At 45.7% G+C, this 21,130-nt stretch overlaps 2 protein-coding genes across 2 annotated transcripts; both read right to left on the bottom strand.

Moving 5' to 3' along the window:
* Window positions 1–1,050: 1,050 nt before the first annotated feature.
* clns1a (chloride channel, nucleotide-sensitive, 1A) lies at window positions 1,051–4,765 on the bottom strand (the record flags this gene model as incomplete). The annotated part of the gene is made up of 6 exons (XM_079731894.1): window positions 4,385–4,765; window positions 4,159–4,295; window positions 2,970–3,113; window positions 2,761–2,871; window positions 1,856–2,029; window positions 1,051–1,127 (listed from the first exon to the last, which is right to left on the bottom strand). Exons 1-6 carry the CDS (start codon window positions 4,501–4,503, stop codon window positions 1,051–1,053), a joined length of 762 nt encoding a protein of 253 aa, XP_079588020.1. The 5' UTR covers window positions 4,504–4,765.
* A 341-nt stretch (window positions 4,766–5,106) lies between these two features.
* Window positions 5,107–21,084, bottom strand: rsf1a (remodeling and spacing factor 1a). The gene is made up of 18 exons (XM_079731279.1): window positions 20,783–21,084; window positions 18,705–18,796; window positions 18,257–18,349; window positions 17,720–17,925; window positions 16,318–16,445; window positions 15,686–15,826; window positions 14,172–15,558; window positions 13,560–13,752; window positions 13,107–13,316; window positions 11,501–11,605; window positions 11,282–11,361; window positions 11,005–11,053; window positions 10,754–10,866; window positions 10,463–10,530; window positions 10,026–10,203; window positions 9,682–9,923; window positions 9,046–9,246; window positions 5,107–8,912 (listed from the first exon to the last, which is right to left on the bottom strand). The coding sequence occupies exons 1-18, from the start codon at window positions 20,934–20,936 to the stop codon at window positions 8,032–8,034; spliced, it is 4,521 nt and encodes a 1,506-aa protein (XP_079587405.1). The 5' UTR covers window positions 20,937–21,084; the 3' UTR covers window positions 5,107–8,031.
* Window positions 21,085–21,130: the final 46 nt, after the last annotated feature.

Raw genomic sequence — 21,130 nt, forward strand, 5'->3', positions numbered from 1 at the left:
AACTTTACAGTGAATCAGTTGTACCGTTTAACAAAAAATTAAAACACTGAATACATTTAAACGGGTAACAAAGTGAAATTACAGCAGTGCTCAATATAAAAACAATTGTAAACTTTTTGTAGAAAAATTATTTATTAAGTTTTTATACAAAGACGGCTGTTCTTCTCAGGGACAATGACATATAAAGTTGGTCTAAAAGGTACAAAACACACAAAAAGACCAAAAGTAAGATACAACTATATCAGGGGCTGCATCTCAATACCCTACTGGAATGGAACTAGTCTACAGTCACGTCTCAATAGTCCAGCAAAACATAACAGGTTGAGAGTGCGATCCTGAACTTGGCTGTACTTGTGACAGTAAGAGCTGGAAACGAATACAATACAAGATCCAGCGTGTTTAATATAAAACATATTGAAACGTACGATATGTAAGGCTGTTTTGTTTTCAGGGTAGATAAATATGCCATGTTAATAAACAAATAAGCGTGACATAAGGTCTACAACACCGGAGGACACTTTGTGTGCTAGATAATCTAGATAAGAGCCGATGTTAGACTATCGAGTTGACGAAGAAGAGTGCCGCTTCCTTCTTTGAGGTTGGGAGACAGGATGGGAGACCAGGAAGTTCTGTGACACCGGGGGGGGAATTGCCGTCTTTCAATCATTCTTACCTAAAATGCAACATCAACCCCGAGTGCTGCACCACTAGAACGCCATCTACAGAGGGACAACAGAATGACAGCATGAAGAACGCAAGCCGTGACCGTCTATTGTACACAAACACCATTTTGGTAGTGATCTACCAAGCGGTGCAACCCCAGCTGGCTAATGTACTAAGCAAGCTGGTTGATTGATCCCTGATTAGTGTTGTGCCTCTTGCTGATCAAAGCTTAACTTTAGTCGTTTAAATGATAAAAAAAATTCCTATTATAGTCTAGGGTCATCACCTAAATGTACTCAAGTGGGCGACTGGTCATGACAAACAATCAACTTATTATTTGTTGGGATATTCTAACAGTCTTAAAAGTAGCTAGAGGTAGCTAGTGGCTTACCAGTGATCCACGTCCGCATCTGCATCTTCAAACTGTCCAGCCTCTGCGGATCCTCCCTCCACATCCATCCCATCTGAAAACACACACCTAGTGTAAATCAGCTGACTACAAACACATGGCCAACAATGTCACAATCAACAAAACATCAACAAATAGAAAGAACATACAAACCACCTTACAAGAACCACAAAGCCCCACAAACCATCTTACCAGACACCAACACATGGACCACACAAACCATCTCACCAGACACCAACACACAAACCATCTGACCAGACCAGACAAACCATCTGACCAGACCAGACAAGCCATCTGACCAGACACCAACACATGGACCACACAAACCCATCTGCCCAGACCACACAAAATCTGACCAGACAACACATGGTCCACACAAACCATCTGACCAGACACCAACACACAAACCGCCTGACCAGACACCAACACACAAACCGCCTGACCAGACACCAACACACAAACCGCCTGACCAGACACCAGCACACAAACCATCCGACCAGACACCAACACACAAACCGTCTGACCAGACACCAACACACAAACCATCTGACCAGACACCAACACATGGACAACACAAACCATCCCAACCGACACAATAACACCACCCTCACAGGAGGGTTGTTATGACCGAAACCAAATATTTTAATGCAATGCTTGCTGTGGTACCGCGCCATTCGATACTAAACCCATACAACAGCAAATCACTGATAAACCGCAAATGTGAAAGAATAAAAATAATTCCAAAACATTCAATAATAAAGAAATATATACATCTTTAAATACCCTCGAAGTCACCGCCGGTGTCGTCCGTGCGGACGCCGGCCATGTGGAACTGCTGGGCGACGGACCGAGCCAACATGCCCTCCAGCCGGGTAAGGGTGGCCTCGCCCTCAGAGTTCAGCGACGACAGACCCTCCTCACAGGTGTAGAAGGAAGGGATGTCCCCCCGACCATGCTCTGGATGCGGGGGAGACAGAGAGCAATAGAGAATGGAGAGGGGTGAACAGAGAAGAAATGAGATGGAGTGAGAGAGGGATGAAGTGAGAGAGGATGAGGTTGAGATGAGGGAGGAAGAGATATGCAGGGTGAGGTCGAGTGAAAGGAGAGAAGGTTGGAAGGTAGAGAGAGATTATTTCTGTGATTCAGGTGCGTTTAAAATTAATGTTTTTGAAAACGCATGATTGCTTCTGTGATGAATCATCTCAAACGGGATATAAAGGCAGGACTTTATCATAGGAGGGATGATTATTGATACTCAAGGACTCCATTGGTGATACATGGCATACTTATTTCCTCTGAGAACCAAAAAAAATTGGTTCTCAGAGGAAATAAGCAGGTAAAGTATAAATTATTGAAAAATTTGAGTTGTGATATCTTACCAGCTTCTTAACAAAGGAACCCGGAGCAGCAGGCGGGGAACAGACCGACAGACAAGTGAGAGAGATCGAGTTAGTGACCGAAACAACCATTAAAACCTCATCCATAACAGCTAGCATAACAGCCGCTTTGTAAACACTTGCTACCCCTTCTGCAGCTTAGTCTATCTCACCACATCATTTCCAGGGTTCCACAGAACTACTACTGACAATAGCTGTCCATGCAATTGAACTTAGACTGTGTGGAGGAAAGCATGTCGGTAAGTGATAAGAGAGAAAACTGTTTGTAAGCGTGGAGAGAGAGAGTCTCACCAGCCTCCTCCACGTCGTACTCCTCCCCTTCAAAGTCGTTCTCAGAGTCTTCATCATCCGGGTCGGGGTGCATCGCCTGGCACTCACACATCGCAGAGAACATGGACTCCACTAAACAGACACACGCGCAACACACGTAAACCTTTATCTCTTGAGTTTCGTTTTATTGCTGGTCTCCTGCTGGTTTTGTCCTGGATTTTTGTACTCACATGCTGCCTTGTCGCTGGGCACAAATCTGATCTCGGTGATCACTCCCTCTTCATCATCACCAGCACCACCAGCACCATCATCATCACTGGCGTCTTCATCCTCTTCATCCTCAGCATTCTCTCTCATCTCTGCATCGTTCTCATCTGTGTGCGAGATGTTTACGAGGATAAGGATATTATCCTTCCTTGATAACGGTGGCTCTGACAATGATCATCCAATTTATAAAGTGAGCCAATCAGCTTAAAGGGCCAGTGTGTAAAATTGAGATGGCCACTAGCGGTGAGGTTGCAGATTGCAACCAGCTGAATACCCTCTACTCACCTCTCCCTTTCAAACGACTACGTCTACCTGTATTGACCTCTATTGCGTAAGGTGCTAGTAAGTACTTCCAAAATTATGTTATCGTCTACGACAGCATCGTGGCAAAGTATCAATTGATGAGGTTCTTTAAAAGATGAATTGTATGTAGTTATTTAGCCTGTGATGTAAAGCCATTAGTACTTTTACAATGAAAGTGATTGTCGTTGCAGTTCTTTCCCACCGCAATAAAATAATTACAAATGAATTTCAATTTTGCAACATTGTGTGGAGCTCTGTCTGTGCAGCGGATGATGTATGCTTCCGAGAGGGGGTTAGGCTTCTAGGACACCATTAGTATAACGCTGCGGTGGGTGACAGGGTTGTGCTTCTTTGATACACATTATAACACCACTGGGTGTGGTGCAATTAATAAACAACATCGTTCATTATAACACTCCTACACAACGACTTCTAAAAAAGAATCACAAACAGGTCCTAGCCATGCGGATAACACGCCACACTCTTTCCTGAAACTCTCAAAAATACATTTTCTTAAAGCTTTTTTTTTATTTGTCCGATCTGGACCGCTCCCCCATGTAGATAAAAAGAACTCAAACACAAACATATTTTCATGGGATTATACACTTATTAAAACATACTTATGAGTGTTATTTTCCAGTCCATTCCACTCAATTATACACACTGGACCTTTAAACAATGATACACATTTTATTTACCCTGTAATCCATATACACACTAACCCAAAAAACTAGGATTGAATCTCTGCTTATTAACCAACTGTTACATCAGGTAACGTTAGATTATCAATTATGAACAATTGCAGGGAGAGTGCATTTGTGTGGCCGTGTAAATGCCCCTTCTACTCACCGTTGAGCTTTGCATTCACCATAACGTAAAGGTGTTCCTGCGGGTAGGTTCCCAGGTCTCGAGAAATGGCATGTAGACCGATAGTCGGGTACTCCAGAGAGAAGCCCATCCCGGTCCCGTCAAACCACGACAGACGCCTACCAAACACAACAACATAGCATTTACTCTCGTATACCGTCAGGGCAGAAGTTGGACAAGCTGATCGACTGTGTAACTTCACACTTACGTTTCCGCGACGTAGAGGGTACCACAGCCCAAACCCTTGCCATCTAGGATGGCACTAGTCTCGGCTTGCTCGTGTCTCACTCCATCGGTGGGAGGAGAAACACTTTTCAGCACCACCATGTTGTTGAAGTCTACGATACCGGACTATCAACAAAAAGTGGTGACCTATTTAGCAACCGAAAAGCTCACCAATGTGCAGCGAAGCTTTAATGCAATGGCTGTCCGCTGTGTGTGCGTCAGTCGATCTGCTTTGACTCCGTTTAAACGCGGGAGATGCAGAGTTAAATAACCTTGCTGTTAAAGTAGCGAGTAGTCTTGTTGTTACTCGGCAGAAATAATTGTTTGGTTCAACAACCCGCGTGTTCCGCTCGGGGTGATGATCGTTGCAGGTGCGTCAGAGGCGCGTCCCCGTAGAAGAAGTCGCAAAAGAGCGCCACAGGATGAAACAAGAGGTGAAGGCGAATATGTTGCTGCCCCCACCCGCCTGGATGAGGAACAGCGGACTTGAGTTTTCAATGTTTTATCTTGGCTTTAACATGTATCTTTTTCTTTATTCTGTACAGTCTGTGATTCCTTTCCTTTTGTGTATTTATCGTGGAGCTCACACCTTCATTCCCAATATATATAATTCGACACTAAAACTAAGTAATGTTTTTCATGAGTGAAAAACATCTGAAAAAAATACAAGTGAGACAACACACATTTAGAGGAGATGCCAGGGATGTTGGTTTTTAATAACTTAGAAAACATCTATGTTACAGCCATACTACACACAGTACAGTACAACATGGAAAACAAAGACAGATGCATTCACACCCAGCTGTGCCCATTCCTCATCCAAGTCCCCTCCTAGGCTCATAATCTGGTTCAAATGTGATCCAAAATGTACGACTTCACTCAGGACCACAGACTAAGGACCCTGTTTCCTATCCACTGTGATGAGGACTCAATACTGAATTATAAAACCTAACAAAACAAACTCACGGCTAGCCGTTTGTATTATGTTATGATTCACTAGAATTACATGAAATGCAAATAGACTGTGTTACCAAAACCAGAGAGCTGGTACATATTTGTGTTGTTTCTTGTAAAACTCAGCATAACACATGACTGTATATAATGCCATACAAATTTTAAGAAGACTGGATATAATGCCAAGGTTCTGAATAAATGCCCCTCTTTTAAAGTAGTAATTGTAAAATAATCTAAACTACTAGAGGATTTCAACTTGGACACTCATTTCAATCAGCAAATGACTTTGCCATTCTGGCTATAGACTTCCATTTCAAAGCTGAAATGCAAGAATTAATTCTTTATGAAATAACCCCAGGGCCTGAACTTTAACATTTTTTATACCTGCAATTAAAAATTGTCCACACTCATGATCTATAGCCTATACATGTGTTTCTGAAGTATAATTTCTGAGGTGTGTGTGAAATGCTTCATCTTGAGTCTAAAAGTAAAAGATCCAAATTATGTAGGAATAGATAAGAAAGGACATAATTTTAGCTCCACAATCTTTCTGTGTCATTCAGAAACAGATCTTCGTTTCACTCTGGGAGGACCAAATCATAAAAATAATAATAAATTGAATAAATCAAGATAAAGGCATGTTGTTTTATGAATTACACAGGAACATTTTCCAAGTGAAAAAAACAATCAGAAAATCGAAACTTGAGTCTGCGCTGTTAGAGGAAGCCTCAGATTACACAAGCTACCATGTTATTATTTTTAAATTGAAAAAGTTTTAAACTTTTTCTTTCTGTTAATCCGTCATCACTGTCGAAAGAAGAGGATGAAGAATGGGCACCGTTCATTATATTTTAGACACACGTTGCGCCGTCCAGAAGCAACTGGCGCTCATAGCAAACAAAAAAAACAAAACATAATAAACGACGGAAGTGGTGGGTGGAACAGCGAGTGACCCTTCCCCCTCCTCTTTTAACCCAAACATCACAGCATCATCCAACCTCCTCACCTTCATATAGAAAATAGAACACTATATCTTACAAGAAACAGAAACATCTAATATGGTACAAGAAACATCATACAGGCCAAGTATGTACAGGCTTATGGGGACCGACACAACCTTATGGGGACCGACCAAGGGCCTTGGGACACACATGCCAAGTTTGTACAAGCTTATGGGGACACAGAGCCCAGGGACAGATACGCCTCATGGGGACCAAACTAGGGCTCTCAGACACATAGACCAAATATATACAGGCTAATGCGACTGACCATGGTCCCCATAAGTATGTACAGGCTTACGAGGACCGACCACGATCCCAGTAAGAATATACAGGGTTATGGAGGCCCTGGACGATATGGGTAGCCTGGTCCTACCAGACTCTCATACTTCATTTCATTTGTACTAAATGAAATGAAGTATGAAATGAAGTATGGGAGCCAGGCTACGATATGGGGACATCAGATCACATGAGAGAAATAAACAGCCTGCCAAGTTGACCCCTCTGGGGGCCGGACCTACGTTGTCCCCACAATCACACTGATCTTCCACAGATTCTTTGACCCCAATCTTCACTCTGATGGCCCCAGGATGTAGGAGTTGTTCATTCGTGTTTACACACAAAAAATGGCGATTTCTCACTTCAAATATCAAGTTTTGTATTAATGTGTGTTATTGTCAGGAGTATACAACTAATAATAAAAAAAAACTGGAGTCATTAGTGTTAGATTAGAGTATTTGAAATCATTAAAACAAACAGGGGAATAACCAAACAGCTGTTGGTCTAACCTGCAGAAGGCTGCATCATGAGCCGATACAAAGGAACAACAGCGACACCTAGAGGCCATATTACACTCTCATTAAGGTAAGGAGGCTGAGACACTATTTACCAATGTACTCGGGTTTTGGAATGTAGCCAACTGGTAGACGTTCATATCCCCCCCCCCCTCTCACACACTTTTCTAAACCAACAGGGCTCCGCCGACCAACGGCTACTAGCCAGATGTGTCTGAAATGTATAGCCTAGTTGGGGGATTTTACAGCAGTGGGTGTTGAACGTTGGGCTGCCTCTTTAGTATTTTCCTCACACCTGTAGGAGTCAGGGATCGAACCATTAACTCTTTGTGGGCATTAGGTTCTTGGGGCCGACGCTGAGATAAATATACAGGAGACACAAAGACACTGGCTGTTGGTTTGGCTCTGTGTTTCTGTTGCTTGCGTGTGCGCGTGTGTGTATTGTGCATGGTTGTTTGTGGTGTGTATGCGTTGTGTGTGTGTCTTTCTGGACTTTAACCACTTTTCTTCAGTTTTCCAGATTGACACGCTTGTCAGAGTACGTTGTGTCAGTTATTTTACGATCATGTGAGTGAACCACACTCTACTGGAGAGAGAGGTAGAGGGAGAGAGACAGAGGGAAGGAATAGAGGGAGTGGGGACAGAGATTGAAATGAGAGAAAGACAGAAGGATAGAGAAAGAGAGATGAGGAAGAAAGAGAAAGCGAGGGGCATGTGTCGGATAAAAACAGCATCTCACTTCTGAATGGTACACACAAGTCTTCAAGAGAGTGTGTACGTGTGTTTCTGTGTGATCCAGTATTAAAAGGATGTAGTCGGTGATAGGCATGATGACAGTTACAGAGAATAAAAACAAGACGCAGTATTCAACGCGAGCACAACCATCACGATGCGGGACTGTTAGGGACAAAGTTTGACAAGTCTGTCTGGCCATCCTCCTCCTTCACCTTCTCCGGAGGTAAGGGGCCATTGTGCCTGCTGAGCTTGTCCGACCCTGCACTGTCCCTGGGTGAGGTCGGACTGCCGGGCCCAGGCTTCGCCAGGCCTCTGGAGGTACTGAGTTTGTCTGTCGGTGACAAGCTGCGGCCACGCTGCTTTTCCTGTGCGCAGTCTTCCTCATCAGCATCATCATCTTCATCACCACGCTCACCGTCGCCCCTGGCAACACGAGACTCTCGCTCCGAGGGCTTCTTGTTCTTCGACTCCTTTTCTCCCTCCTTTTCTTCTTTGTCTCCACGATCATCATCCTCCTCTTCTTCGTCGTCGTCCGAGTCGATGCGGTTCAGCCTCTTGCGGACGGGGCGGTCTTCCTCGGAGGACGAATCAGAATCCTGAGAGTCCCCTGATCGGTCGGAGTCGTCGTCGGTGGACGGCCGACGTTTCTTCAGCATCTGAGCGAGGCGCTGCTGTCTCCTCTTGGACAGGATCTCCCTCCGCCTGCCCCTCCCCATCTTCTCCTCCTCCTCCTCCTCCTCATCTCGGTTCCGCCTCTTCATCCTCCTCTTCCTCCTCTCGCGCTCCTCCTCCTCGGCTGCTGCCGCAAGCCTCCTCCTCTTCAACCGTCTCCTCCTATCCTCTTCATCATCGTCGTCCTCATCATCATCAGCGCGTCTCTTCTTTGACCCCTGACGGCTCTTCCTCGGCCGCTCCTCTTCCTCGCCTCGCCTCCTCTTCCTGATTCCGCCGCGCCGCCGCCGGCCTCCTCTCTCCTCACCTCCTCCTTCAGCGTCGTCCTCGTCATCAGACCCTCGGGAGGATGCGGATGCTATTACGGAAAAAATTGAGAGAGAGAGAGACATATGAACTTCACACATTATTTAAAATGTTCCCTTTTTCAATTCTCCTTCCTTTATTTTGTCAATAATTGACATCCAAACATGCTCGTCACAGTAACTCACAATCACTGTAGTCGCTGGAGAGTCTCTGCCTGCGCTGCTTGAGGTGGGGCTTGTTCTCCTTGCCCTTATTGGCCGAGGCCCCGGAGTTGTCCGACGACTCGGAGGTCTCGCGGTAGTTGACCTGCTGCCGCTGGCCACGCCTCAAACCCTTCCTCTTTCTGTCCGCCTCGCTGTCACTCATGTCAGATGACCAATCAGAGTCTAGAGACCAGGAGATAGAAGGCGATAAGTTACCACTGCTTCATGGGCTTGTGTTATGAAACGATCGTGGTGTGCAACCTAACTCTGTTTCCACGTAAACATTGTGGGAAAGGTGTACCATTGAGTTGATGCTGAGCACTCTCCCTCTCTTCCCCCTCCCTCTGACTCGCTGAACTCGTCTTCGGTCTCTCCCTCCTCGTCCTCTTGACTCACCAATCTCCTCCTTCCCCTCCTGAGTTGGCCTTTGCGCACTCATCCACACTCATCCATCTCCCCCTTCTGACACAACCATTTCCTCATCAGTCTCATCCGTCCTATTCCTCCTCCTGGCACACTATGGCCATCTCCTCCTCCTCCTCCTCCTCCTCCTCCTCCCCCTTGAGACTCACCCATCTCCTCCTCCTCCTCCTCCTCCTCCTCCCCCTTGAGACTCACCCATCTCCTCCTCCGTCTCCCCCTCCTCTTCCTCAGACGAGCGGGGTCTCCGGCGCCGCGGCCTCTTGGCTCGGTGCTTCTGGGTCTTCCTCTTGTGGCCCCTCACCGTCCTGCTAGCCGTGGTGCGCGGCGCCCCCCGCTTGGGACGCCGGCCGCTGGCGTCGCTCCCGGCGTCGCTGCCTCCATCTTCATCATCCTCCCCCTCCTCGTCCTCCTCGGCTGCAAACTCCTCCTCCTCAGAGCTGGCAGGAGGAAGAACAGGAAGGTAAGAAAACCCCCGGGTCCTGATTGGAAGGTTGCAGGAGGCCTATGTGTGCTTGTACATGTGTATAAGTGTGTGTTACCTGTTACTGAGCATGAACTCCTCCTCGCTCTCTGCGGCCGTGCTGTCACTTTCCAGGTCGTTGAGTCGCCGCCTCTTCCTGTTCCTGGCCAAGCGCGCCTGGGTTTTGATTGGCTGCTCAGTCTGCTTCCCCTCATCTGATAGGATGGTGTTGATGTCTTTCCCCCGCACCGCCCCTGCTGCAGAATATAAGACATTGAATTGTTATTATTATTAGTCCTCTTTTTAATATTTCAAAGGGGAGCCGTAACGCTCAGCTTCTTTCTAATGTGAGAGAGAACTTCTCCATACGAGAGAAAGAAATAATGGCCTGCAACATCAACCATAATGTAATTTTCCAAAATTGACCAAAGGGTCCAAGAAGAAGTACTTTCTTATATTAGAAAAGATGTTTGGCAAACATAAAATTGTGTTGCTTGGTTAGTGTGGGGATCTCACCTCCACCATAGACATCTCCCACGTCCTCCTCTATCGCCTCATCGATGGCATCGTCAAAGTCATCGAACCTGCCAACCAGAGACACACACACCCAACCACAAACACACACACACACATACAAACACACACACACAAATAGAAGAACATATAATTCAATATTGTAAATAAAATTTGGGTTCTGTTTATAAACATTAGTATCTATTCTTTGGGCTGGTAAAGTCCTCCACACTGGCTGTAGTCCCATCCATCTACCATCTACAGAGGATGACTTCCTGGTTAAACTGCACCCACCTGTAGCTGATACACTTCCTGGTCCTGGTTGACCTCCGACCCAGGTTCTTGCTGCTCTTCTTGGAGTCTTTCTTCTTCTCTGATTTCTCTGCTGACGGCTCCACGTCTCCCTCCTGAACAGAAGAAACTATCTTTCAGACGCTGATGATGATTCACTGCACAGACACACTTTAACCTTCTCTAGTGCTACACCCCTACTCAGTAGAGGAGATAGAGAAACAAGAAATCGGAACAGAGGGAGAGAATCTTACTGGGATGATGTTTTCCACACTGATTCCAACATAGACCAGCCTCTCCTTCCTGTGAGCGGAGACACCACAGGGGACAGAATACATCACTGAATGTTACACGGCTAGTGATCATCTTGTGCCCATTCAGTCTATGTGTTTTAGTCTCCACATCTGTGAAGAAGTGTGAACATTTTTGTTTTCTAGCGAGTGAGCGGGTGTTGTTGTTTGTGTGTGTGTGCACGCGCGCGTGCGTGCGTGCGTGTGTGTGTGTGTGTGTCTGATTGTGCGATGTGTGTACCTCCTCAGTGCTCTCTCTCTCTTCTTCAGATTGCTGTCCAGGTTCAGTAGCTGCTCCTCTAGTCGCTCACATAGCAGCTTCTAAAACACAGTCCCACACAGCCAATCAGAGACCAGAGAAAACAGCCTATATGGTTACACAGACATACCTATACACTCGGCCGAGCGAGCACGCACGCGCATGCACACGTACACACACACACACACAGTCAGAGCTTACGTGTTGGCAGGGGGGGCAGAACCACTCTCCGTCTGGGATCAGCATGAGAGGAGGCCTCAGACATGCTGTGTGGTAACCATTGTCACACGAGTCGCACAGGAGGATCTGGACACACACACACAATCACACAGGCACATCTTACTACATCCATCTCGTCAATAAGGTCACGAAAGAAACTAAGATACTATAGGAATCACATACCTACAATTATAATCTTTTAGGTAATATGTATGATAAAAGACTTGTACACTGCAGTTTTTCTGAAACGTTCTCCAACGGTTGAGTGGAGAAATATTTTTGTGCACGACACTCATGGGGCCCTATCTTGCATCCAGCGCAATTGACTTTCTACACTGACGCATGTGTCGTTGCTAGTTTGCAACTGGCGCGGAGCGTTCTTTCCCTCCACAGGCACGCGTCGCTAAATTAGGGAATGATCTTGCGCCCAAAGGGGCGGGTCAGCGAAAGGAGGAGGCGTGTTCTGGCGTGAACGTTCCCTGGTGATATTTTGCAGTTTCAGAAAACAATTCTGCGACAAACCAGGAAATACCTGGTTTAAAGTCAGTATGCGCGAGTTCACTTCGCGCACACACTTTGCTTCTCTCATCTTCCTAGCCACACATTCTTGGTAAATTATTTGGGAAAAAACAGCTGATACAGCGGTAATAAGTTGTACTTTTAAATCAATGCATCTGCAAACACCGTACAGCAAAAACATATTTTCTTGACACAGACATCGTGTACAAGCCCATCACTTTTAGGATTGATGAGTATTTGATCGTGAGAAAACATTGTTTAACCTCGAGTGAATTTTAAAAAGAATGAATGAATGCGGGCGCGCGTGTGTGTATGTGTAAAAGAATTAATGAATGCGGGCGCGCTCGTGTGTGCATCCATCTGTTTTAAACACACGCAAACTAAACACGTAACGCATAATACGGTCCATGGCAATGTATATTAATGGGGGGACACATGCATATGTGAAAACAAGTTGATAACGATAATGCATACAAAACTGGTAAGAGACGATGTCTGTTAATGTATTGCGTATATCATTAAATAGAACCACAGTTACCGCATATCATATGTGTGTTAAGTTTTCTTTGCCGAAATGAATTTGAGGACTCAGTATTTCTGAAGTTGTGGAAGAAAACGCTATTCCATGTCTGAATTAGGCCATATAATTTGGCCATAAACTGAGCCATATGAAGTTTTTAATTCATGTGGTCATGCATCTGTCTCATTGGAGACTGCAAACGCGCTGTCAAAATATCAACTAGTCAGATTCAAATGCGCTCATGGCTCTTAAAGGAGATGGGAGATGGCACTCTCATTGGTTTATTGCACGTTACGCCCAAACCACAGCTACGGGTAATACTTCAGGGAAACCCTTTTTAGATTTGCATCGGGCGCAAGAGTCATTTATCCGCCAGTTTAATAGCAACATCGCCATAGAACCGCCCACAAAGCTACTTGCGTTTGGCGCTTCTCACTTGCGTTTCAGACCGTTAAAATAGGGCCCATGATGTCATTCCCCTAACGTCTTCTCTCCCTCTCTAGATATATCCATGCATACATATATTGTACATATCTCAATCTCACTCACCAGTTCAGGATGGTTGGGCAGCCCACATTGGCTGCATGCGTCTTCCATGGGGAGCTCCTCCGATTCGCTAGAGTCCTCAGAGTCCCGCCCCCCTTCGCTCTCCTCCCCCTTCTGGCCCTTCCCTCTCTCCCCCCCCTCCCCCTCCTCTGCCAGTCGCCGTCTTTTGGAGCGCGGCGTCGACCAGCGTGGGCGCCGATGTCTCCGTTTACCCTGACAACGCAACAGGAAGTGACAACAAACCAAGTTAGGGTTACATCACAACCGGTAGTGACAAAAGAGCAGGAAGTAACAACACAACGGGAAGTAACAATCAAACAGGAAAAAACAAACAGGAGATCACATTAAAAAAAAACGGAAGTGATCATGCTGGAATTTATTTGTTTGTACATATCCAGTCACACAAACACACGCACGCACGCACGCAGACACACACACACACACACTCTTGTCCACCTTGGGTTTCCTGCCCAGCCAGTTGGGGTCTGTTTTTCGGTCTTTCTTCACTGCAGGCTTCTGGCCCTCCTCTTCCTCCTGCTCTTCTTCCTCCTCCTCCTCTTCATCGTCCTTGGACCCCGTCTTCTGCCCACTCTTGTCCTGGCTTTCAGCGACCTTAGAACTGGGCCTGCATATCGGCAAAGCAGAGGATCTTGTAGAGAGAAGGTGGGAGGGAGGGGAGGGTGGGGGTTAATGGAGATGGGATGAAACAGACTTAAACTGACTTAATGAAATAGAGTGAAACTCACTCAATCAGACACTCAAACTGACTTAATGAAACTGATTCAAAGCTGACTTAACGACACACTCAAACTGGAATGATAAAACTGACTCAATGAACAGTTTGAGTCCGTTACTCAAGCAGACTCATGAAAGTTATTTGTGCCCAGGGGTGACGCAATAAGAGCAAGACATAAAATGTAGTAAAATAATAATACCACAGCTGTAATGAATTCTACCAAATAATCAATTGAAAATAAGGAATGTTAAACTTTATAACATCTAATCCATCCAAAGACACACACACACACACACACACACACACACACAAACCCACACACACTGCTGTACCTGCAGATCCTGGCCGATCTCCGGAGCGACCTCCCGTCCTCCTCCAGCGCCTCTTGCTCTGCCTCCCTCTCCTTCTCCTCCCTGCCTTTCTTCTTGTTCCTCTTGTGGGGGGGGATCTTGATCTTCAGCCGGATGCCTTCCTTCTGGAGCTCTGAGGAGGCCACCTCCAGGAGCCCCTGCTTCGCCTGCGTGTCCGGCCCAGCCTGCTTCTCCTTCCCCTGGGCTTCCACTGCTTCGGTGCTGGGCGCCGGCTCCACAGCGGCCTCAGGCTCCAGATCTGCCGGCTCTGCCTTTTTTACCAAAGGCTCCTTCTCAGATTCAACAGTTTTCTGCTCCTCTTTTGTCGCTCTCTTCTCCTCCGTTTGAAGGGGCTTCTTGGGCTCCTCCCGGGCAGAGAGGAGCTGCTCCTCCTGCACCTCCGTCTCCTTCGGGACGGCTCCTGCAACGGGGTGCGGTGGCGAGGGGGAGGGAGGTGGAGGTGGGGAAGGGGCTGGTGGTGTTTTTGCGTCAGAGTGCTCTTCCGTCTCAATGTCCACGGACCGCTTCCTCACCAGCACTGACTGTCTGTTCCCCTCCCTCTCCTTCTCCTCCCACCTCCCCACGTCCTCTGGCCTTCTCCTGCCCCCTGGCCCATCTGCCCCCTCCTCACCCACCCGCTGCTCCTCCCCTGGCCCGTTACGCTCCTGTGCCTCCACCCCTGGCACACGGGGCCGCTCCATAGGGCTACGGATCACCCCCACGTGGCCTATGACCCCCACCTGACCGATGACACCGATGACCCCATTCTGCCCCCCCTCTTTATGGGGCAGCGGTGGAGGGACGGGGAGGAGAGCCGCCTTCCCATTGGTCAGTTCGAGCTGGGGGGCGTTCTCCTCCAAGGTGGCATGGGGCACTAAAGAGTTTGTCAGCTTCCCCTCGGTCGCCTGAATGCCGTCCTTGCTCTGGATAACAGAAGGGTTACACACGATGATGCTACTGCCCTTGTTGTTGTTGTTGTTTAGGTGGTTGCGGTTGTCTTGGAAAGCCTCTGCGAGCTTCAGCTCTCTCTTCTTCAGTGGTATCTTGGCCTGCTGGCTGCTCCTCACCACGGCACGCTCCGCCTCCTCCTCCCTGTTCACTTCCTGTTTGGTGATGACGGACGCGGGCGCCATGACAACGGACACAGCGTTGCTAGGGGTGATGTTAGGGACATCCAGGTCTCTGCTTTCAGGTTTGATGATGGCGGTGATGGTGCTCACGCGGTTATCGATGATAAGGCATGATGCTGGCGACTTCCTGTCTACTGGGCGGTCAGCCGGCTGAGCTTTCATGTCAACCTCCATCTCTTCCTGTTTGATGAGCCCCGCCGCTTCCTGTTTGACAAGCCCCGCCTCTTCTTGCTTCACGGCTGACCACAGAAGATGAAGGTCATGGAAGGAAATCAACTACTTTTTAGATGCAGGAAATCTTTTTATCTAACCAATGATCAAGATCGGCACTAGCACTGACTCCAACAGAACCAGCTGACATGTTACCTGGCTGTAAAGGCTCCTCCGTCTTCAAGTCTGCTGTGTCATTTGGTTTCCCGTCTGTGGCTTTAGGAGGTTCAGACAGGTTCTTGTTCGCTAGATGGTCCCCAGAATCCCCTTCCTTCTTCAGACGATCTGCATCTTCTCCTGAAACACACATACATTATTGATTTAAAATGAGAATGCCTGTCTGAGCTCAGAGTCTCCAGCCTCAGATGCAGACACATCGGTTATCATCCCAGTCTGCTTTTGCATCTTTAGGTCTGAAATGTGTTGCTCCTTATTCTGTTAAATATGTGTGCATCCGCTTCCCAAAATGCATCACTTTAACTAACATATGGTTGTCATATCAATGTCCCAGTGAAAATATGTGCATTGTACCACACTGATTGATTTGTGATTGATTCCTCAGTGCTACGAATCATCAGGGCAGAATGTCTGTATTCACAGGACCGTACCAGACCTTATGAGAGGTTGGGAAACACTGGTGTAAAGCTGGACATTAAAAGGGACCACAGTCAACAATAATCATTACAGAGCTATTACCTTACAGAGGACCTACACAAAAGGATTCACATTCTAAACAATGACAATGTACACCCATCCCTCATCTCTCCATTCAGCATCCTGGCTCTCACCTGTCTCCGTCTTCTCCTCTCCATCTGGACTGCCGCTGGCTGAACCTCCCTCGGTCTTGGTCTTGTTGTGGTTGGGGTCTATCTGGGACTTCAGTAGGTCTAACGCCTCTGCTAGGTCGGTACGATTTCTGGAGCATAGAAAAAAAAAAAGGTTAGGTGGATGGGTAAATACTATGAGAAAATGGCAAGCAATAGCGTAGGGTCCTATCAGTATAATAATCGTGGGTTTAACATAAAAGAAAAACATGCGCATTGCAATAACCTTATTATACAGGTTTTAGAGGCTGCTTTAGGCAATAAGAAATGAAAACCTCACTAAATCTTACACACTGCATCTTTAAGCAGGCAACGAATGGGACAACCCACAGTCTGAGTGAAGTGGTGTTAACTGAAAATGTATTCGTTCAAGTAAGGAAATAAGAGAGGCGGTCCCTGGTATTTCAAGCAGTTCTACCGCTAAACACACCGTGACTTGGACCGCTGAGTTTGCCTTTCTGCCGTGCTGTAAGGACATTAGCGTACACAAAACGCAACATGCAGGGATTACACACACACACCCACTCGCACTGGTGAACATTATTCCCTGCCGGCAGTGCATTTTTGCTGGTCTGCTAAATTCAATGGTGGAGCATTTGTTCTATATGCTGAAACACATCATTCACACACAACATCTGGGAGTCAGACCCTGCTACATTCTCTTTATCGATGGGGGTTTATCATGACCGGATGTGAATACTGTGCATAATCAGACAGAACGGAGCTCCCCTTCTCCACAGAGCCTGACCACTGTTTGATGACATTGATTATTATACTCATAACGGTATAATATATGAGGCTATATTAAAGTAAATTAGGCTTATAGAAGCCAAAATCTTATTTTAAATAGAATGCAGATGCTGACATGAACAGACACATTGTTGTATATTTTGAAAAGTTAATTTGTTTGTAGAGGTGCTGCACCTGGCCTATAGACAGCTGTGGGAAACCCTGATTGGGGGTCAGTGGCCAGCTCACGTTCACTACGAACCAATATTACACCACAACAAACTACAGCTTTAAATACATCAAGTTGTAGTGGATGACAATACTCCAAAGAATGAAACATAATAGAATGAAACGGAACGAAGAAAACTCAGAAAGCTTATCATTGCAGGGCAAATTATCACATCCGTTTTTACGTTATATTTTTGCAATTAAGGAAAACAGATATTAAAACAACTGTAGAAGGATGTTAGATGAATAAAGTATAAAAAATCGAAAGCCTAAAGTTGCCCCATTAAATCGGAATATTTGGAATTATTCAATTATTTCTCTAGCAATAGCAGAACTGGTAGCATTGTTGTTATGTGCCATTATTATATAATGAAAGACTCAACAGGAAGTGGGAGAGGAAGTAGTGTACCTGACGATGCACCTCCAGCTGGAGCCATCCAGGTCATCCTGCTCCTCAGTGTACAGCCGGATGTTCTGCTCTGGGTCCAGCTGCAGCCAATAGAGCAGGCCCTGCCAGTCTCGGCCAATCGGCTGCAGCCGCATCTTCTCTGGCTCCTCGTCGTTCACCACCGCCTTGAACTTCAGGTTGTCGTCGAACTGACACTCACAAAGATACTGGAGGAGAAATGAATACACAACAACAGACATGTACTAATGTGTACTGTCACTGTCTTTTATCAGGGAAATAAGGGGAGAGAAGATGTAGAAAGGAGGGAAGGTGTAGCAGAGATGAGAGAAGAGGTTGAGAGGAGGCGTAGGTGTAGAGAAGGTGTAGGGAACAGGGGAGGTGTAAAAGAGGTATGGTGGAGAGGGAAGGTGCAGCTGGAGAGAGGTGTAGAGGAGAGTGAAGGTGAAAAGGAGGTGTAGATGCAGAGGAGGTGTAGGTGTAGAGTAGGTGTAGGTATGGAGTAGGTGTAGAGCAGAGGGAAGAGAAGGTGTGTGGTACCTTGAGGATGGTAGATTTGCTCTCCATGGACATCTGCATGTAGCGGTTCTGCTCCAGCTCCCAGGCCCAGCTGCTGTTTAGCTCCTGGCACACCTGGGCACAGGACAGAAAGATAACCAGTAAACCAGTCAGTAAGTTGAACTTTGGGCTTTTTGACACCCAGGTCAAAATTCTGGTTTCAAACACCACTGTCTACTCCACAGTCTCCATGAGCAAGGAGTTCTAATCTACTTGCTAATTAATGAAAGGCCTCTAAAAACAAATTCATTGTAAGTCACTTGGGATAATGGTGTTGGCTAAATAGCTACGTTGGTTGTTTCTGATCTCTGTATTTGACTCCTTTCAAACCCCCTACCGTCAGTAATTACCACACAATGTTGTTCAACATGTACACTCGTCCAAAACTCTATATTAAACACGTATTAAACACACATATAAACACACTCACCTTGGCCAAGTATTTCTCCCAGCGGTCTGAAGTGACTGACTTGCCCAGCTTTCTAAGGAGCTTAACATGAAGATCGACCAAGGGCTGGGGAACTGAAAATAGATCAAAATATGAAATCATTCTTCAGCTTGGTGTTGACAAACCATTCATGTTGTTTTCTTTTGTATTCTTTAATGAAATTGGGAATTCTATAATAAATTATTGATTTTAATAGTTTTAATCGATTAATTGTAAGTAATTATGAAATATATACAAATAAGAGTAAGTTAAAATTACAATATGCTTTTCAGTTCTGCAAATGTCAGTATGTAATTATACAACAGCAAAAATAAAAAAACAATTTGAAAGTGTCCATTGAGTTTAGATTTGCTTAATTAACACCTTTCATCAAGGTACATTCATAAAAAGGGCATTAACATATATGGAGTTTTTAATGCATGGAAGGTATACCATTGATTTCAGTAGCAATACTGTAATGATGATATTGCACTATGGTTCTCCTGAAACCTTTTTTTTTTAACACTTGTCATTAAGTTAGTAAGAAAAATACATATATCATAGCATGTACAGTGTACTAATCGTGCAAGTAATCCCTTGATTTCATGCTTTGGATACAATCATTTGATTTCAACCTTTTGGAACTGTTCATTACATTTTCCTACATCTTCCTCTTTCTTTGTGGATTACTCTCGCTCAGTGGACTACCTTCATTTTAAACTCACTGATTGGGACAACATATGTGAAATGTGTAATAACAGGGACATTATGTAAAATATTATGGACATTATAACTGAACATATAAATCAAACTATAAACAATGTGCCTGTATTTTTGAATGATTCTGTACATATATGGCTATTTGCCGCCATCATTTATCGCTGTGATCCTTACCATTAATCTGTGATATTTGGACATTGTTAATTCCAATTTGCACATTACCATTGATCTCTTATGTATGGCAATTACTGTTAGTGTGACTTTGATTTTAGGAATGGCACCCTAGTGTTATTTAGTTTATATGTGTATGTATGATGCCTACCGTTACCAGTCCAATGTCTAGTTGGTTATAGCAACTTCCCTTCTATTTTACCATTATATTATATATTTGCACTCAAGCATTTATTTGCTCCGTTCTAGCCTACTTTGTTATGCAACTGCAGCACAACATTTTCCCTCGGGGTAAATAAAAACATATATTATTGTGTTAGATAGATATTATACAGTATCATTTTCCTGAAACCTTATTCCAATGAACACTTTCCAAGCAATAAGTTATGACGTGTATTTACAGTATACATATGTAGCTTATCATACATTGATTTAAAGTATTCCATTGATCTCAATTGAGAAATGATGTGACCGGGAGCTACTGCTAACCAGCTAGCAGAGCTACCTGCTATTACAAAACAACACGCCAAATATTCCATGTAATACACTTGTAACAAGCACGGCAAATATCACATGACCAATCTATCACTGGATATCGATGTGATTTAGGTGGTGATAAAAACATGTTTGGAATAATACGAGTGTAATGTGTAGTATGCGCTTGTTAGCCGACAGGCTAATTTTCAGTTTACAGATTAGATGGGTAGTGCGCCTGCGCAACGTTGACAGAGACCCCATCTTCTGCCCAGGAAATAAAATGCAGCATGTCTTTAATGGTAAAATACCAACATTATGAAACACAATTACAACACATAAAACAAGTGTTATAACATGTATCTGTGGTAGTCAGCTGAATGCTGTGCATGAGAGTGTGTGTAGTGTGTCTGTGTGCGTGTGTGGTCACCCAGCAGTACTGCATCATGGCTTCCACACTAACTTTACAATTACAAAGATCAATATTTCACACGCTGTGGAAGTATCGACTAGTCTGTCAGATAGAAAATATCCGACAGTGTATGTCTGCCCACACAACCACCACACACTCTCTCCTGGCGAAGAAGAAGAATAGGAGGGGGATGAGGATGAGGATGATGCTGGTGGTGGTAAAAAAAAAAGGCCCCCTTCTCCTTCTGGTTTTAGGTGTCGCAGCTTTCGACCACTTTCCCTTGCCCCCCTTCCCACGGCCTCACCTGTCGACGTCTCCCGGAGATAGCGTTCCATCTGCGGGAAGGAGATCTCGGGCAGGTCCAAGGTCTGTCCGTAGCGCTCCATGAAGCCGCAGACCACCGCGAAGCTCGGGCATAGATCTGGACCGGAGCTCGGCGCTGCCGCCGGGGCAGCCATCTTTCCAAACGGGGGGAAGAGAGAGGGGGAGAGGGGGTACGGCGACCGCGACTCGTTACGACTGGGATGCGATCGCGAATGAAACGAGGAGGGAGAGAAGGAGGAGAACGAGGAAAGAAGTTGTTGGGATGACAGGGCACCACGACGAGTGCCCACAATTCATCGCGCTGGAATCGCACGAATTGTGTGGACGC

Source organism: Pollachius pollachius (assembly GCF_949987615.1).
Source record: "Pollachius pollachius genome assembly, chromosome: 3".
NCBI lineage: Eukaryota > Metazoa > Chordata > Actinopteri > Gadiformes > Gadidae > Pollachius > Pollachius pollachius.